The sequence below is a fragment of the Crotalus tigris genome, unplaced genomic scaffold (assembly GCF_016545835.1).
Source record: "Crotalus tigris isolate CLP2741 ecotype Arizona unplaced genomic scaffold, ASM1654583v1 scf7180000018609.294051, whole genome shotgun sequence".
NCBI classification, from domain to species: Eukaryota; Metazoa; Chordata; class Lepidosauria; order Squamata; family Viperidae; genus Crotalus; species Crotalus tigris.
Window position 1 is genome coordinate 140,154 of NW_024097104.1, and position 14,806 is coordinate 154,959.

At 45.1% G+C, this 14,806-nt stretch overlaps 1 protein-coding gene across 1 annotated transcript in view; it reads right to left on the reverse strand.

Annotated features, from left to right (window-relative positions):
* ADAMTS3 (ADAM metallopeptidase with thrombospondin type 1 motif 3) overlaps window positions 1-14,806 on the reverse strand; it is a 152,770-nt gene that overhangs the window by 12,853 nt on the left and 125,111 nt on the right. The window contains exons 15-19 of the mRNA XM_039355135.1: window positions 13,182-13,305; window positions 8,463-8,543; window positions 6,936-7,099; window positions 3,848-4,013; window positions 30-162 (exon numbers count right to left, since the gene is read on the reverse strand). Of these exons, the coding sequence (XP_039211069.1) occupies window positions 30-162; window positions 3,848-4,013; window positions 6,936-7,099; window positions 8,463-8,543; window positions 13,182-13,305 (668 nt within the window). The remainder of the gene's footprint in view (window positions 1-29; window positions 163-3,847; window positions 4,014-6,935; window positions 7,100-8,462; window positions 8,544-13,181; window positions 13,306-14,806) is intronic.

Consider the following 14,806-nt stretch of genomic DNA (forward strand, 5'->3'; position numbering starts at 1 on the left):
GATTATAGAAAAGGAGCAGATATACTTACAATGGCTGAGTACATTCCTGAAGATTGCACATCCTACGAATCGGTTTAGGCTTTTTACTAGCGTCACAGAAGCTGCGCTGCACCATTTTGTTATCACTTTTCCTGCGGCACCCGTACTTGGTGAATTGGAAGCCTGGAGGAAGAGAGTGGGAGAACAGATAACATCCACATTAAGTGAAAAATAATCTAGCTAACAATAATGGAAATGTTTCATCTTAACAATTTATCTGCCAGAAAGAAGAGGGAGTCAAGCTATTCTCCAAAGCGCCTGAAGGCAGGACAAGGAGCACCGGATGGAAATATTCAAGGAGAGAAGCAACCTAGAACTAAGGAGAAACTTCCTGACAGTGAGAACAATTAACCAGTGGAACCACCTGCCTCCAGAAGCTGTGAATGCTCCAACACTGGACATTTTTAAGAAGAGACTGGACAGCTACTTGTCTGGAATGAGCAGGGGGTTGGACTAGATGACCTCCAAGGTCCCTTCCAACTTTATTGTTGTTGTTGTTGTTATTATTATTATTATTATTATTATTATTATTATAATCCAAGACTGGGAACAATAACACAGCCGTTGTCAGGTGTGAAAGACCAAGGCCACATGTTAAACTTCAACAAAACTCATGCCTATTCACAGGAATCTAGTCAGCTAATAGTTACCACTATTTTAGCGCTAAATATGACTTAACGGAATTCAAGAGTTAGGATTGATCTTGATTTGTTTGTGGCTACGTAGAGACTCTAGGCTGAATCCTCTTTTGACTCCACCACCAGACCCTGCCTCTTCTTCTCCTACAATCATGCAGTTCCAGCATCTGCATATATTTGCAAGCTGTAAAAGCCTGGATCGAAGTGGCCTTCTGGTTGCGATCCAATGGCAAAACATGTTTTGCATGTGGGAAGCAAGGCCAGAAAGTCCTGGCTTGGGACGGTGGGGGCAGGGAGGATGGCTATAAAATAAAAGCACGAAGTTTGTTTTCTGCATCGTTTTGCTGCTACTTTGTGGTCATTTGTGTTGTTGCCTATGAGATTGGATAGTGGTAACGAAAGATTTCAAGTTTTTGTTCTCTAGGAAGGAAGGAAACACTAGGCCAGGGGTAGGCAACCTTGGCCCTTTTATGACCCGTGGACTTCAACTCCCAGAATTCCTGAGCCAGCCATGCTGAGAGGAAAGGAAGAGGTTTCCAAACTGAGCTGTGCTGGCTCAGGAATTCTGGGAGTTGAAGTCCACGAGTCATAAAAGAGCCAAGGTTGCCTACCCCTGGCCTAGGTCGCTTTCTGACTCGTGGACTTCAACTCCAGTGTATCAGCTGCTTTGTTGAGCAGTAGCAAAATGAAAATAATTTGTGCTTAAACTAACTATCCGTATGGAAGAGTTATGAGTGGTGGACTCTCCTTCACCGAAGGCGTTTACACCAGAGCTGGAGGGCCGCCTGTTGGTGATACTCTAATAGTAGATTCCATCAGTGGATTTGATTAGACGTTCTTCAAGATCCTTCTAAACCAGGGGTAGGCAACCTTGGCTCTTTTATGACTCGTGGACTTCCAGAATTCCTGAGCCAGCATGGCTCAGCTTGGAAACTCTCCCTTTCCCCTCAGCATGGCTGGCTCAGGAATTCTGGGAGTTGAAGTCCACGAGTCATAAAGCGGCCTAGGCCCAGGCCAGAGATAGGTAACCTTGGCTCTTTTCTGACTCGTGGACTTCAACTCCCAGAATTCCTAAGCCAGCCACGCTGAGGGGAAAGGGAAAGTTTCCAAGCTGAGCCATGCTGGCTCAGGAATTCTGGGAGTTGAAGTCTATGAGTCATAAAAGAGCTGAAGTTGCCTACCCCTGCACTAGGCTAATATTATGGTGTTGGGGCGGGGGGAAGATGACCACTAATTAACAAGGAATGATAGCAAAGTCAGCCTTTGCGCCAGCTAATGTTTGTCTGGATTTCTGATGCCCGAGAAAAACGTGTGCATGAAACCTTAGGGAAAAACTTGCCAATGGGTGTTGGCAGTGTTACCTCAGCTATGTAGATCAAGTCAGCACATAGTGGCTTGTTATGGTGTTAAACTTGTACTGTCTGTTTTGACTTGCTCTGAAGGAAAGTTCTCTCTCAACTTTATTATCTGAGATACTTTTCAGAATATAGAATAGAATACAGAATAATGAAGTTGGAAGGGATCTTGGAGGTCTTGTAGTCCAGCCCCCAGCTCAAGCAGGAGACCCTATACCAGTGTTTCTCAACCTTGACAATTTTAAGGCATGTGGACTTCAACTCCCAGAATTCCACAGCCAGCATTGCTCTCTCCTTGAAAACCTCCAGTGATGGAGCACCCACAAACTCTGAAGGCAAGCCGTTCCACTGGCTAATTGTTCTCACCCTTAAGAAAATTTCTCCTTAGTTCTAGATTGCTTCTCTCCTTGATTAGTTTCCATCCATTGTTTCTTGTCTTACCTTCTGGTGCTTTGGAAAAAATATCTGAATTTCCTGTGACAATTCATCCTGTCTCCTTTCCTAAAAATTTTGCATTTGTTTGCATGTTTCAGATAAATGAATAGCAGATCCTTCTGAATTGTTCCTGGTTCAGATATGGATCAAAATGCATATTAAAATTGTGCATCGTATATTCCGCTGTATAAGATGACTTTCGCAAGGGTTAAAATTGGCGCCGAAGTTGGGGGTCGTCTTATACGCCGAGTCGTCTTATATGCTGGAAATACTGGTAGTTTCTAGTGTATAAGACGACTTTCTAGGCTTGCGACTCGGCGCCGAAGACGGGGGTCATCTTATATGCCGGGTCGTCTTATACGCCGGCATATACAGTACTCAAGAAAATATTTTCGGGAATGTTCATTTTATGGAAAAACATTATAAAATCGTAATAGCAATAGCACTTAGGTTTATACACTGCTTCACAGTGCTTTACAGCCCTCTCTAAGTGGTTTACAGAGTCAGCCTATTGCCCCCAACAACCTGGATCATCATTTTATCGACCTCAGAAGGATAGAAGACTGAGTCAACCTTGAGCCGGTGAGAATTGAACTGCTGGCAGTCGGTAGAGTTCACCTGCCATATTGCATTCTAACCACTGTGCCTCCACGGATCTATCAATAGCACTTATACTGCTTCCCAGTGCTTTACAGCCCTCTCTAAGCGGTTTACAGAGTCAGCCTATTGCCCCCTAACAATCGGGGTCATCATTTTACTGACCTCGGAAGGATGGAAAGCTGTGTCAACCTTGAGCAGGTGAGAATCGAACTTCCAAACTGCAGGCAGCCGGCAGTCAGCAGAAGCAGCCTGCAATACTGCATTCTAACCACTGCGCCACCGTGGCTCAGTAGTTGATTTTGAAAAATGAATTTTTCAAAATCAACCATTGAGCAAGTTTATTAGAGAAAAGATCAATCTCAGCATAGAAACAGGACCAGAACGTATTTACGAGTGGTGGTGGTAAAAGATAAAATTTCCCCTGTCCAGTTGTGTCTGACACTAGGGGCAGGTGCTCATCTCTAATTCTTGGCCGAAGGAGTCAGCATTGTCCAAAGATGCTTCCGTGGTCATATAGCCAGCATGACTATACACCGAGGCTCATGGAACACTATTACCTTCCCACTGAAGTGTTACCTATTTATCTACTCGCAGTTGCTTGCTTTCGAACTTCTAAGTGGGCAGAGCTGAGGCAAGGAACGAGAGCTCGCCCCATTGTGCAACGCTGGGTCTTGAACCTTTTCAGCTGACAACTCATTGTTTTTAATTGTCAACCTATCCCACATAGGTGCAAAATATAGACATCCCCTTGTTCTTCCCTTCCCAAGTATTCCAACGTGCCTCCTCCACAGAGCTTGGAGCACTGGGACCAACTCTTCAAAGCCCACTCAAAGGTGTCCAGTTCCTCTTGAAGGACATTGTTACTGCTGACATTGGGCACCGAATCTTCATGAATGATGTATCGGTAAATCAGGCTGGATTGGGTGTGGTTATCCTGAGGAATTACCTGTAAAAGGACAAGATAATAAAACAACCCATCAGTATTACAAAACATGGAGTCCTTCTCTACCTTATTAGGTCTTCAGCAATTGCCTCAACCCCCAAACCCCCAATTTTTTCCATACCACATTTGTGCAGATTATTCTTCAGCAAGATTTATGGAGTTGAAAGGGACAAGGCTGTAAGAATTTCAGCGACTAACATTTTTTTTCCATTTAGAATCAATATGTCCCTTATTATCAACATACGGAGTTGTTACAGTATCTAGGAGACCACAATGCTATTGCAAAGTGGTAGTTTGGCTTGCCAAAATGCCAGCCCTGTTGTAGGACATGCTTCACACCAGAGAGTAAGATGTACAGCTCTTCCTGCCTTGTCATCCAAGACCGCTTCTCTTCTCAGAGTTGTCTCGCACAACTGGGTGCGTGTCACAACTGGGAAGGTTCAGAGCCATCAAGAATCTGACTGCCTGCACAGAGCACCAGCTCATGTCCTCTGTCAACACTGCTAACATTGGATGTTCTTGCTTTGACAACATATGGAGATGCAGCCTTTTTCTTTCTTATACTTTACTATTAGAATTAGATGATACTAGGGGAGGGGGAGGAATGTGATGGGAGTTAGTTAGACATACAAAATTGGAACAAGAGCTGATAAGGCATGGCGGGAGAAAAAACTGGGTGGAAAACCAGCATTTCAAACTAATTGGGGAACGTGATTTATGTCTGTTAGTTGTAGGAGGAAATTGTGTTTTGATCTATGTGCTGAAGGGAGGGGAAGTCAGATTTTGGCTTCAACTATGTATGTGCCGAAACTATGCTGCTCGAGTAAAGATTATTTAAGGTAAACAATGCCTCAAAGTTCTTTGAAGAGTTTCATCTGTCGGAACCATGACATCCTCACTAAGTAGTACCTATCTATCTACTTGCATAGAACATGCTATCGAACTGTTAGGTGGATAGAAGCTGAAGCAAGTGACAGGAACTCACACCGCCACACAGTGCTAGGACTCGAACCACTGGAGCTGGGGCCATCTCCAGTGAGATTAAGCCACTGAGCCACTGCATCTCTTAATGTGTCCTTTAATAGATTAGATCAAACCTGAGCTGCATCGTCTTCAAAAATTGCCATTAAGTTTTAAGGGGACAGAATTTTGAGAACAACATCAATAGAGTTGATGACTTTGTAATGAAATTTACAGCTCTTCAGAATACAAAGGTGCAGTCTGTTAATCATATGGGGGAAACAACAAACATCGCAGAACCAATACTCCAGAAGACAGGCTTAAGATACAGGAGGATCTGGACAGACTTGAACATTGGGCGCTATCTAACAAAATGAAATTCAATGGTGAAAAAAACAAAGGTTCTACATTTAGGCAAGAAAACCCAAATATACAGGTATAGTATAGGGTGTACCTTGCTCAATAGTAGTAACTGTGAGAGGGATCTCGGAGTCCTAGTGGACAATCACTCAAATATGAGCCAGCCGTGTGCTGCAGCTGCCAAAAAGGCCAACACAGTGCTAGGCTGCCTTAACAGAGGGATAAAATCAAGATCACGTGAAGTATAAATACCACTTTACAAGGCCTTGGTAAGGCCACACTTGGAATACTGCATCCAGTTTTGGTCACCACGATGTAAAAAAGATGTTGAGACTCTAGAACAAGTACAGAGAAGAGCAACAAAGATGATCAGGGGACTGGAGGCTAAAGCATATAAGGAACGGTTGCTGGAATTGGGTATGTCTAGTTTAATGATGGAGAAGGATGAGGGGGGACATGATAGCAGTATTCTAGTATCTCAGGGGCTGCCCCAAAGAAGAGGGAGTCAAGCTATTTTCCAAAGCGCCTGAAGGCAGGACAAGAAGCAACAGATGGAAACTAACCAAAGAGAGAAGCAACCTAGAACTAAGGAGAAACTTCCTGACAGTGAGAACAATTAACCAGTGGAACAACCTGCCTCCAGAAGCAGTAAACGCTCCAACACTGGAAGTTTTTAAGAAGAGACTGGACAGTCATTTGTCCGAAATGGTATAGGGTTTCCTGCTTGAGCAGGGGGTTGGACTAGATCAGCGCTTTTCAACCTTTTCACCCATTGTAACACTTTTAGGATATGGCAACATCCGAGTACCACCAGTTGCCTAGCGAGGTGTCAAAAACTTCATGACAAAAAAAAGGAAAAAAGTGATAAAGTACAGGTAGTCCTCAACTTACAACAGTTCACTTAGTGACTGTTTGAAGTTAGAATGGCACTGAAAAAAGTGCCCCCCAAGCCACAGCTGAGCAAGATACCTGCCTGCCCACCTGGTGGCGCTCTTCCTCCTGTCCGAGGTTTTCATTGTTCTGAGCATTTCTGTTGAGGATTGGCAGTGGGGGTGGGGTGGGGGGTGTTTGGTTTTTATTCCCCCCATCTGCTGGGTGGTTGCAGCAGGTTTTGGTCACTTCACATGACCCTGGGACATTGTGACCGTCATAAATATGAATCAGTTGCCAAGCATCTGAATGTAAATCAAAAGACCCTGGAGATGCTGCAACATTCTAGCTGATCGGCGCTTCTTTTGGGCTCAGCAGAAGCACCAGGATCAGGGCCAAGCTCCAGCTGTAGCCTGGCCTGATCCTGGCACTTCCACTGAGCCCTGACAGCCCCGAAGAAGCGCCGATCCTGGCTCTTCCGCTGAGCTCTGACAGCCCTGCAGCTCCAGCCGTCTCTCGCTCAGGCTTGTGCGGTGCTGCTACCGGTTCAGCTCATTCCCGTCCCCCACTACCATTTTTCTAGGATGCTCGCGTACCACCTGCCAGGTGCCAATGTACCACAGGTGGTACCCATACCACTGTTTGAAAAGCCCTGGACTAGATGACCTCCAAGGTCCCTTCCAACATCATCATCATCATCATCATCATCATCATTATTACTATTATTATTCTTACCAGGACAAGAATGGCATCGTGGAGAGGTCCATCTGTCTGGAGGGTTTCTATACCGTCTTCTATACGGTATTCCCATTCTAAGCCAAAGTCGATGAAGGAACGAGAGTGGGATCTTTCGCCTTTGCCATTTAAGATATAATGGCCAGTTGCTTGGTTCTTAATGGCTAAAAGGAACAATGGCAGTAAGCAGTCAACTCTCCATAGGCAAGATGGCAATTCTTTGTTCTTCAAAGCGAAGGCAAAATGTTTAGTCTTCGTGACAGAACCTCTTGCTAGAATGAACGTCTTTTCTTTTGGGGACCATTTAAGAACTTCTCATCCCTTCCAGACTTTTATTTATTTACTTACTTATTTCTTGCCTTTATTATTTTTACAAGGCAGCGAACATATCCAACCCGTCTTCCTCCTCTTATTTTCCCCACAATAACAACCCTGTTGTAAGTAAGTTGAGCTGAGAGCGACTGGTCCAAGTTAACCCAGGTGGCTTTCATGCCTAAGACGGAACTAGAACTCATTCTCTCCTGTTGATTGGTCCAAAGTCACCAGCCAGCTTTCATCTCTAAGGCAGGACTGGAGTGCACAGTCTCCTGGTGATTGGTCCAAAAGTCACCAGCCAGCTTTCATCCTAAGGCAGGACTGGAGTGCACAGTCTCCTGGTGATTGGTCCAATGTCACCCAGCCAGCTTTCATGCCTAAGGAGGGACTAGAATTCACAGTCTCCTGGTGATTGGTCCAATGTCACCCAGCCAGCTTTCATGCCTAAGGAGGGACTAGAATTCACAGTTTCCGGGTGATTGGTCCAATGTCACCCAGCCAGCTTTCATGCCTAAGGAGGGACTAGAATTCACATTCTCCTGGTGATTGGCCCAAAGTTACCTAGCCAACTTTCCTAGCTAAGGTAGGACTAGAACTTACAGCCTCCCACTTTCTAGCTTGGTGCATTAACCATTAGACCAGAGGTAGGCAACCTTAGCTCTTTTATGACTCGTGGACTTCAACTCCCAGAATTCCTGAGCAGCCATGCTGAGGGGAAAGGGTGAGGTTTCTAAGCCGAGCCGTGCTGGCTCAGGAATTCTGGGAGTTGAAGTCCACGAGTCATAAAAGAGCCAAGGTTGCCTACCCCTGTATTAGATCAAAGTGGCTCTCTTTTCTTTTAGTGACATATTTTTTTTAAGGGGAAGAGCTTCCCCAAAAATATCTGTTAGTGGTGGATTATAAATCTAACAAAGCAAACAGTTGAACAAGTCATCTCATCACTCAACACTGTTCCTGGTGCAGAAGAAAATATGGAAGCAAAGGTTCATAGAAGCTGGCTTAGAAGACAGAGATACCGCAGCAATTAACTGAAGTGGAAATGCTTCTGGCGAAGACAATTATACCCTAAAATATACACTAACTTCAGATGAAGTTTTGGAGACATGCCTTCAGCTATCCATGAGCAACCAGGCCCACAGCTTCTAAAACAAGAAGACTTTGGCACCAGCTCTGTTGCCACGATGGCCAAGACTACGCAGAAGAAGCACTTACCAAGAATGTGAGGGGAAGCCTCATCTTCTTGGACAGTCACATGTTGAGCACCCGCTGGGATGTCAAACATCTTAAGGTACCCTTTGGCATGTGCAGCAAGACATGGAGAGACAAGAGAAGGAGAAAGAAGGAGGAGGAGGAGGAGGTAGAGGAAAAGGAGAAAGAGAAGAAGAAAGAGAAAAAAATGGCTAGCATTAGTTACTTGCAAGTAGAGGTAAGTCCCATTGAAGAACGGGTGCATCCATAGGTCTTTGATTATTAAAAGAGAAGATAAAAAAGCCTGCAGCTTGAGGACTAGGCTGCCTTAAATTTTCCAATTCCCTATGGAGAAGGAAAAGATAAGCAAAGGTCCTGGTAATACACTTACTTTGTTATGCTCTCTGAAGACCATAACACGGAGATCGTTTAGACCAGTGTTTCTCAACTTTGACAATTTTAAGGCATGTGGACTTCAACTCCCAGAATTCCACAGCCAGCTACGTTACATTCTAATTATGTCCTGCTTGCTAGTCACCATGGTTACGCAAAGAACAAGATTAAAATAAACTATACTGTTTGCCTTATTCTAGCAGGTAACTTTTAAATTCTCTTAAATACCAAAATAGTCAGCGGGCCAACCGGTGTAAGAAGTTATCAGCCAACGAGTGAACCCTGTACAGTGAACTGACGTATTGAAATAGACTGCAGTGTTTCTCAACCTTGACAATTTTAAGGCATGTGGACTTCAACTCCCAGAATTCCACAGCCAGCATTGCTGGCTGTGGAATTCTGGGAGTTGAAGTCCACATGCCTTAAAATTGTCAAGGTTGAGAAACACTGGTTTAGACAAAGCGTTTATGTTTCCTATATTTCGTGGGGGGGGGGGAACTACACCGTGGGGATTTTCTTTCAAAAACCTATGTGTTGTTGGAAGATCAAAGCACCAGTGACACCTCCCACCCACCCCCAGCCAGGCCATGCATCAAACCACCTCTGGTCCATGGGAAATGTCAAAATAACGTTTAGATGCTGCTTGGAGTGAGATAAGAGTCAATGGAATTCAAGGAAGCTTGGTGTAGGACAGGGGTAGGCAACCTTGGCTCTTTTATGACTCGTGGACTTCAACTCCCAGAATTCCTGAGCCAGCCATGCTGAGGGGAAAGGGAGAGGTTTCCAAGCTGAGCCATGCTGGCTAGGGAATGCTGGGAGTTGAAGTCCATGAGTCATAAAAGAGCCAGGGTTGCCTACCCCTGGTGTAGGAGATGACCAGGCTGAGCCTGAGGAAAAGGTCAAATGTGTCATCAGTCATGAGTCCCTTCGCGCCCAGTTTGAATTCCTTCTGTTTTTAACTCCTGCTAATTTCCCTTGAACATTAGTAGTACAGATTCTTATAGAGGGCTTAAGCTTATTCTAAATCTTTATATACATTTGAACCGCCTGGATCTCCTGATTTCCCTGGCGCCTTACAGTTAGTTCGCATGTGGCTATGTAGAGATTCTAGGCTGGTACCTCTTTTAACTCCACTCCTGGTTCTGCCACTTCTATAATAAGTATTGCAACTTTCAGCATTCTGATTTCGTAACCATATTCCATATTAAGCTGTCAAATAAAATTACCTTCCTCTTCAAGTACCGGGCCAGCGTATTTATTTGCAACCCGGCTCAGATCCTAACCCAGGACTTTCTTCCAACAGTATGATGTCAACACTGCTAACATCGGATGTTTTGCATTGACAACAGATGGAAATGTAGCCATCATTTTCCCTTTTGCTTTTAGAGTTAGATGATGCTGGCAGGGGAGGGGATGTGAATGAGAGTCTAGCTAGACATAACAACACTAAACCCAGTGTGAGAATCAAGGTTATTGAGCCCAGAGCTGATAAAGAATTGGCGGGCTGGAGAACTGGAGAGGAAGCCTGTGCTTCAAGCTAACTGGGGAATGTGATTTATGACTGTTAATTGGAGGAGGGAATTGTGCTTTGATACTATGTGCCCAGGGGAGGGGAGGGGAATTCAGTTTTTGGCTTCGATTATGCAGTGCCGATATTATGCTACTCGAATAAAAGATTCTTTAAGGTAAACAATGCCTCAAAGTTCTTTGGAAGAGTTTCATCGGTCGGAACCATGACATATGAATCACAGAAACCCCGATGAACAATTCTAATTACAGAACCCCAAAGGTGCTTTTTCAGAAGGCAACTGGACTTTCTTCAGTTGCTTCTTCAGCTCTTGGATTGGAGAGTTTCAGCTTCTTGGATGACAAGCAAAACATCTTCAAAGAAAAACAAGAAAGTCAGGTTGCCTTGTGAAAAAAAAAACCCTTTGGGACAACCATGACTTGAATGGCAGAGAATCTCCACAGACATCTAATTATGAAACTTTCAGGAGAAATTCCCATAGAAAGCATAAAAGATTTGTCTTTTTTGCAGTTCTTGTAAGTGTCTGCCAGCAATGAGGAGGATTCAAGAGCAGCTATGGATGCCCGTCATCCTGCAATGGGACAAAACTTACCCAGGATATTTTTTGATATTTTGGTTTCAGACACAGAAACGTCACGAGCTCCTTTGGGCAAAGTAAAGGCACCTCTTGTCTTCCCTTAAACAGAACGAGTTTTGTTAATATTCAGATCACCAAAGTCTTGAATTTTCATTGACTATGTCTTGGCATGAGCTTTGTGGTTAGTCAAGTGTATTATTTACACTCCGACACTATTTTAAAGTAGTTTTGTCCACGTTGGAGCAGTTGTTTTACAAAACAGTCAATGAAAGTTAAGACTAAGGGAAAAAAATCAAATGGATACTTGCAGATTTCATTTTCCAGATATTTGAGTTCATTTTGACATCTCTTGCTTAATTGTTTCCCTGTGAGAAGAAGTTAGACTTTTTTGAGGGCTTTTCCAAACAATAAAATGCAATGCAATGAAATAAAAATAATTTAATGACAAAGGTAAAGCTTTACCAGGAATATATAGATAATGGTTACAGGTCCCCAAAGTATAATCCTCAATGCACCAAGCATGAACAAAAAAAAATTGTTCCATTAAAATTGTGTCTGTTTAGCTTGATCTGTGGCTAATTTTACTATCGTGAATTCAGATAAACATGAAAACTTCACAAACTTCACAAAATTTGCCTCTACTTTTCATGATCAATTGGAAATCTCAGTTCAAACTCAATTTTTGATTTTTCCCATTGTTCTATCTTAAATGCTTAAATTGATTAAGCATAATACAGGCTAAAAGTATTGATTGCCAGTGTAGCATAGTAGTTAAGATAATTGACTGACATGAGGGAGGTCTAAATTCTACATTGGGGATTTTCAAACTTGGCAACTTTAAGATGTGTGGACTTTAAATCCCTGAATTCTCCAGCCAGAGTTGAAGTTTATGCATCTTAATATTTGAAAAACACTGATTGGATAACTTAGTTGGATCATAATGTATACTTTCTTGAGTGGGGCTGGAAACCTATGAAGCAAATGCACAACATGAATGGTGGATCCATGTTGTCCACCCAGACTGCAATATAGACCCACAGTCTCACTATCTCTTTCCTCCCAAAAAATTCCAGAAATTACATTAATATTATAGCTTAAATTCAGCAACAAATCAAGTCTAACTGATCATCATCTTTCCAGTCCTGGTGTCAGCAGAAAATCCATAAAAGGTAGCCAAAAGTAACAACAGATCTTATTTTAACCTTGATCAAGTAAACCAATTTTATATTCCTTTATTTTACTTCTAACAGCCTTAAAACCTATGCACAGGATTCTTCCCAACTAATAGTCAACACCTGTTTGGAGTTAGATAAGGATCAATGGAATTCAAGGGCAGTTGGACTTAGCTGCTTGTGGCGATGTAGGAATTCTGGGATGATCCCTCTTTCAACTCCACCCCCCTCCCCAGATTCTTCTACTCCTTCTTCTACAACAGTGATGGCGAACCTTTTAGAGACCGAGTGCCCAAACTGCAACCCAAAACCCACTTATTTATCGCTGGGTGCCAGGTGGGCATGGCAGACTGGGTGGGTGTGGCCAAGGTAGGCGTGGTCACCTTGATGTTGCTTGTGGGGGCTGGACAGGTGGGTTGGGTGAGATCCAGGGAGTCTCTGGCAGGTGGGGCAGTGGGCAGGAGGTTTGTCCTGCAGGGTGAGGCGAGGCAGGGCGGGGGTCCCATTGTCGCAGGGCAAGGCGGGGCAGGGGCCGGGTGGGCTGCTGCGTGACACCATCGGTCCCCGCACACAGAGGCCAGTGGGTGCATGGGGGTCGACAGTGTCCATCAGGAGCCACAGCCTGCCGACCCCTCAACTGGCGCACTCTGGGGCTCCGCAGCCCGCCATCAGCAGTTCAGAGAAGCCTCCTCTGAGCTGGACGGATAGCCGACAGCTGAGCAGGCGATGCAGTGGGTCATGCCCAGGGAAAGGAGAGCATGCGAAGGGAGGAGGAATGGGATGGACGGGAGGGAAACCAGCCATGCTGGGATGCATCCGGCCACGTGGGACCTCGTCGAGTTAGCGGGTGGCTGGTTGAAGAGGGACGGTTGCCATCTCCGGGGCATGGTGCACGTGCCCACAGAGAGGGCTCTGAGTGCCGCCTCTGGCACATGTGCCGTAGGTTCGCCACCACTGCCCTACAACATCCTACATCAAACTTCTTAACTTTTGCTTTCGCCCTTTCTAATCATTCAAATACAACTTAGAAACTAATAATAAAGAAGAAGCTAGGGAGATGGGGTTATCCTTACCAGATTTCTTAGGGATTCTAGTGAAGGTCCCTTTCACTGTCCGGCAATGTGAGTTGTCTCCTCCACACACTCCACACTTGTCTTCAGCTTTGTTGGACCCAATCTCTTTGTCGCAACCAACTTTCTGCCAAGAGAAGCAGATCAGCAGAACTGAGGAAAGCAGCAAGGTGGAGTCAAAAATGTACCAGTTCCTAATGCAATTCATTATCTTAGCCCAGTGTTTCCCAAACTTGACAATTTTAAGGCATGTGGACTTCAACTCCCAGAATTCCACAGCCAGCGTTGCTGGCTGTGGAATTCTGGGAGTTGAAGTCCTCATGCCTTAAAATTGTCAAGTTTGGGAAACATGGTCTTAGCCTAAAACCTAGGTCAGTGGTGGCGAACCTATGGCATGCGTGCCAGAGGTGGCACTCAGAGCCCTCTCTATGGGCATGTGTGCCGTTGCCCCAGCCCCACCTCCCTTCACGGCCCCCTCCCCACCAGCAGCCCCTCTGGAGAGCCGCCCCTGGGTGCGGCCCATATGGAGCGGCACAGCCAAGGATATGGCAGCCGGGCATCAGGGACAAGACTCTGCCCTTGCACCCCGTCGCACGCAGATGACGCTGCGGGGTGCCATGACACTGCAGGGCTGCCTGGGTGAACTGCTGCGGTGGGCCGTGGAGGCAGTAAGAGGCCCTGCGGGCAGGTGGGTGGCGGAGCGGGGGTGGGTGGGTGGCGGGGCAGGCAGCAGTGCATGGTAGGCAGGGGGCATGGTGGTTTTTGGGCACTCGGTGTCTAAAAGGTTCTCCATCACTGACCTAGGTCAAGAAGATGCATAGCATCTGTTGCCAAGATTCATCTTACCATTTTTCGCCTCTAGAGGTTAGGGGTGTTCCACTACTGTCCGTTTTTTCAACTTCCAACGGTCACTAGATGAACGATTGTAAGCCAAGGACTTACTTTACTTCTGTCGTGACCATTGTAGCTTTTGGTAAAGGAGCCCTTTGCCCTTATTTTTTTCTAAAAAGTCCACGCTAAGTGAATATTTTCTATACACATCTTAAAGAGTTTTTGTGAGGTTTCCTGGATCAAGCTGGAACAACCAATGTTTATAGACTGAGGATAGCAATAGCAATAGAAATAGCACTTAGACTTATATACCGCTTCATAGTGCTTTTACAGCCTTCTCTAAGCGGTTTACAGAGTCAGCCTATTGCCCCCAACAATCTGGGTCTTCATATTACCAACCTCAGAAGGATGGAAGGCTGAGTCAACCTTGAGCCAGTCAGGATCGAACTGCTGGCAGTGGGCAGAATTAGCCTGCAATACTGCATTCTAACCACTGCACCACCATAGTTCCTTCCTTCCTTCCTTCCTTCCTTCCTTCCTTCCTTCCTTCCTTCCTTCCTTCCTTCCTTCCTTCCTTTACAAAAGCACTTAGACCAGTGGTTCTCAACCTTTCTAATGCCGTGACCCCATAATACATTTCCCCATGTTGTGGTGACCCCCAAGTGGGTGTGGCCACCAATAAGAGGGAGTAGGACAGCTAGGGAAAAGGGAAAAAAATGGTGGACAGCATGGTTTGGCGACCCCCATGAAATGGTCGTTTGACCCCAAATGGGGTCCCAACCCACAGGTTGAGAACC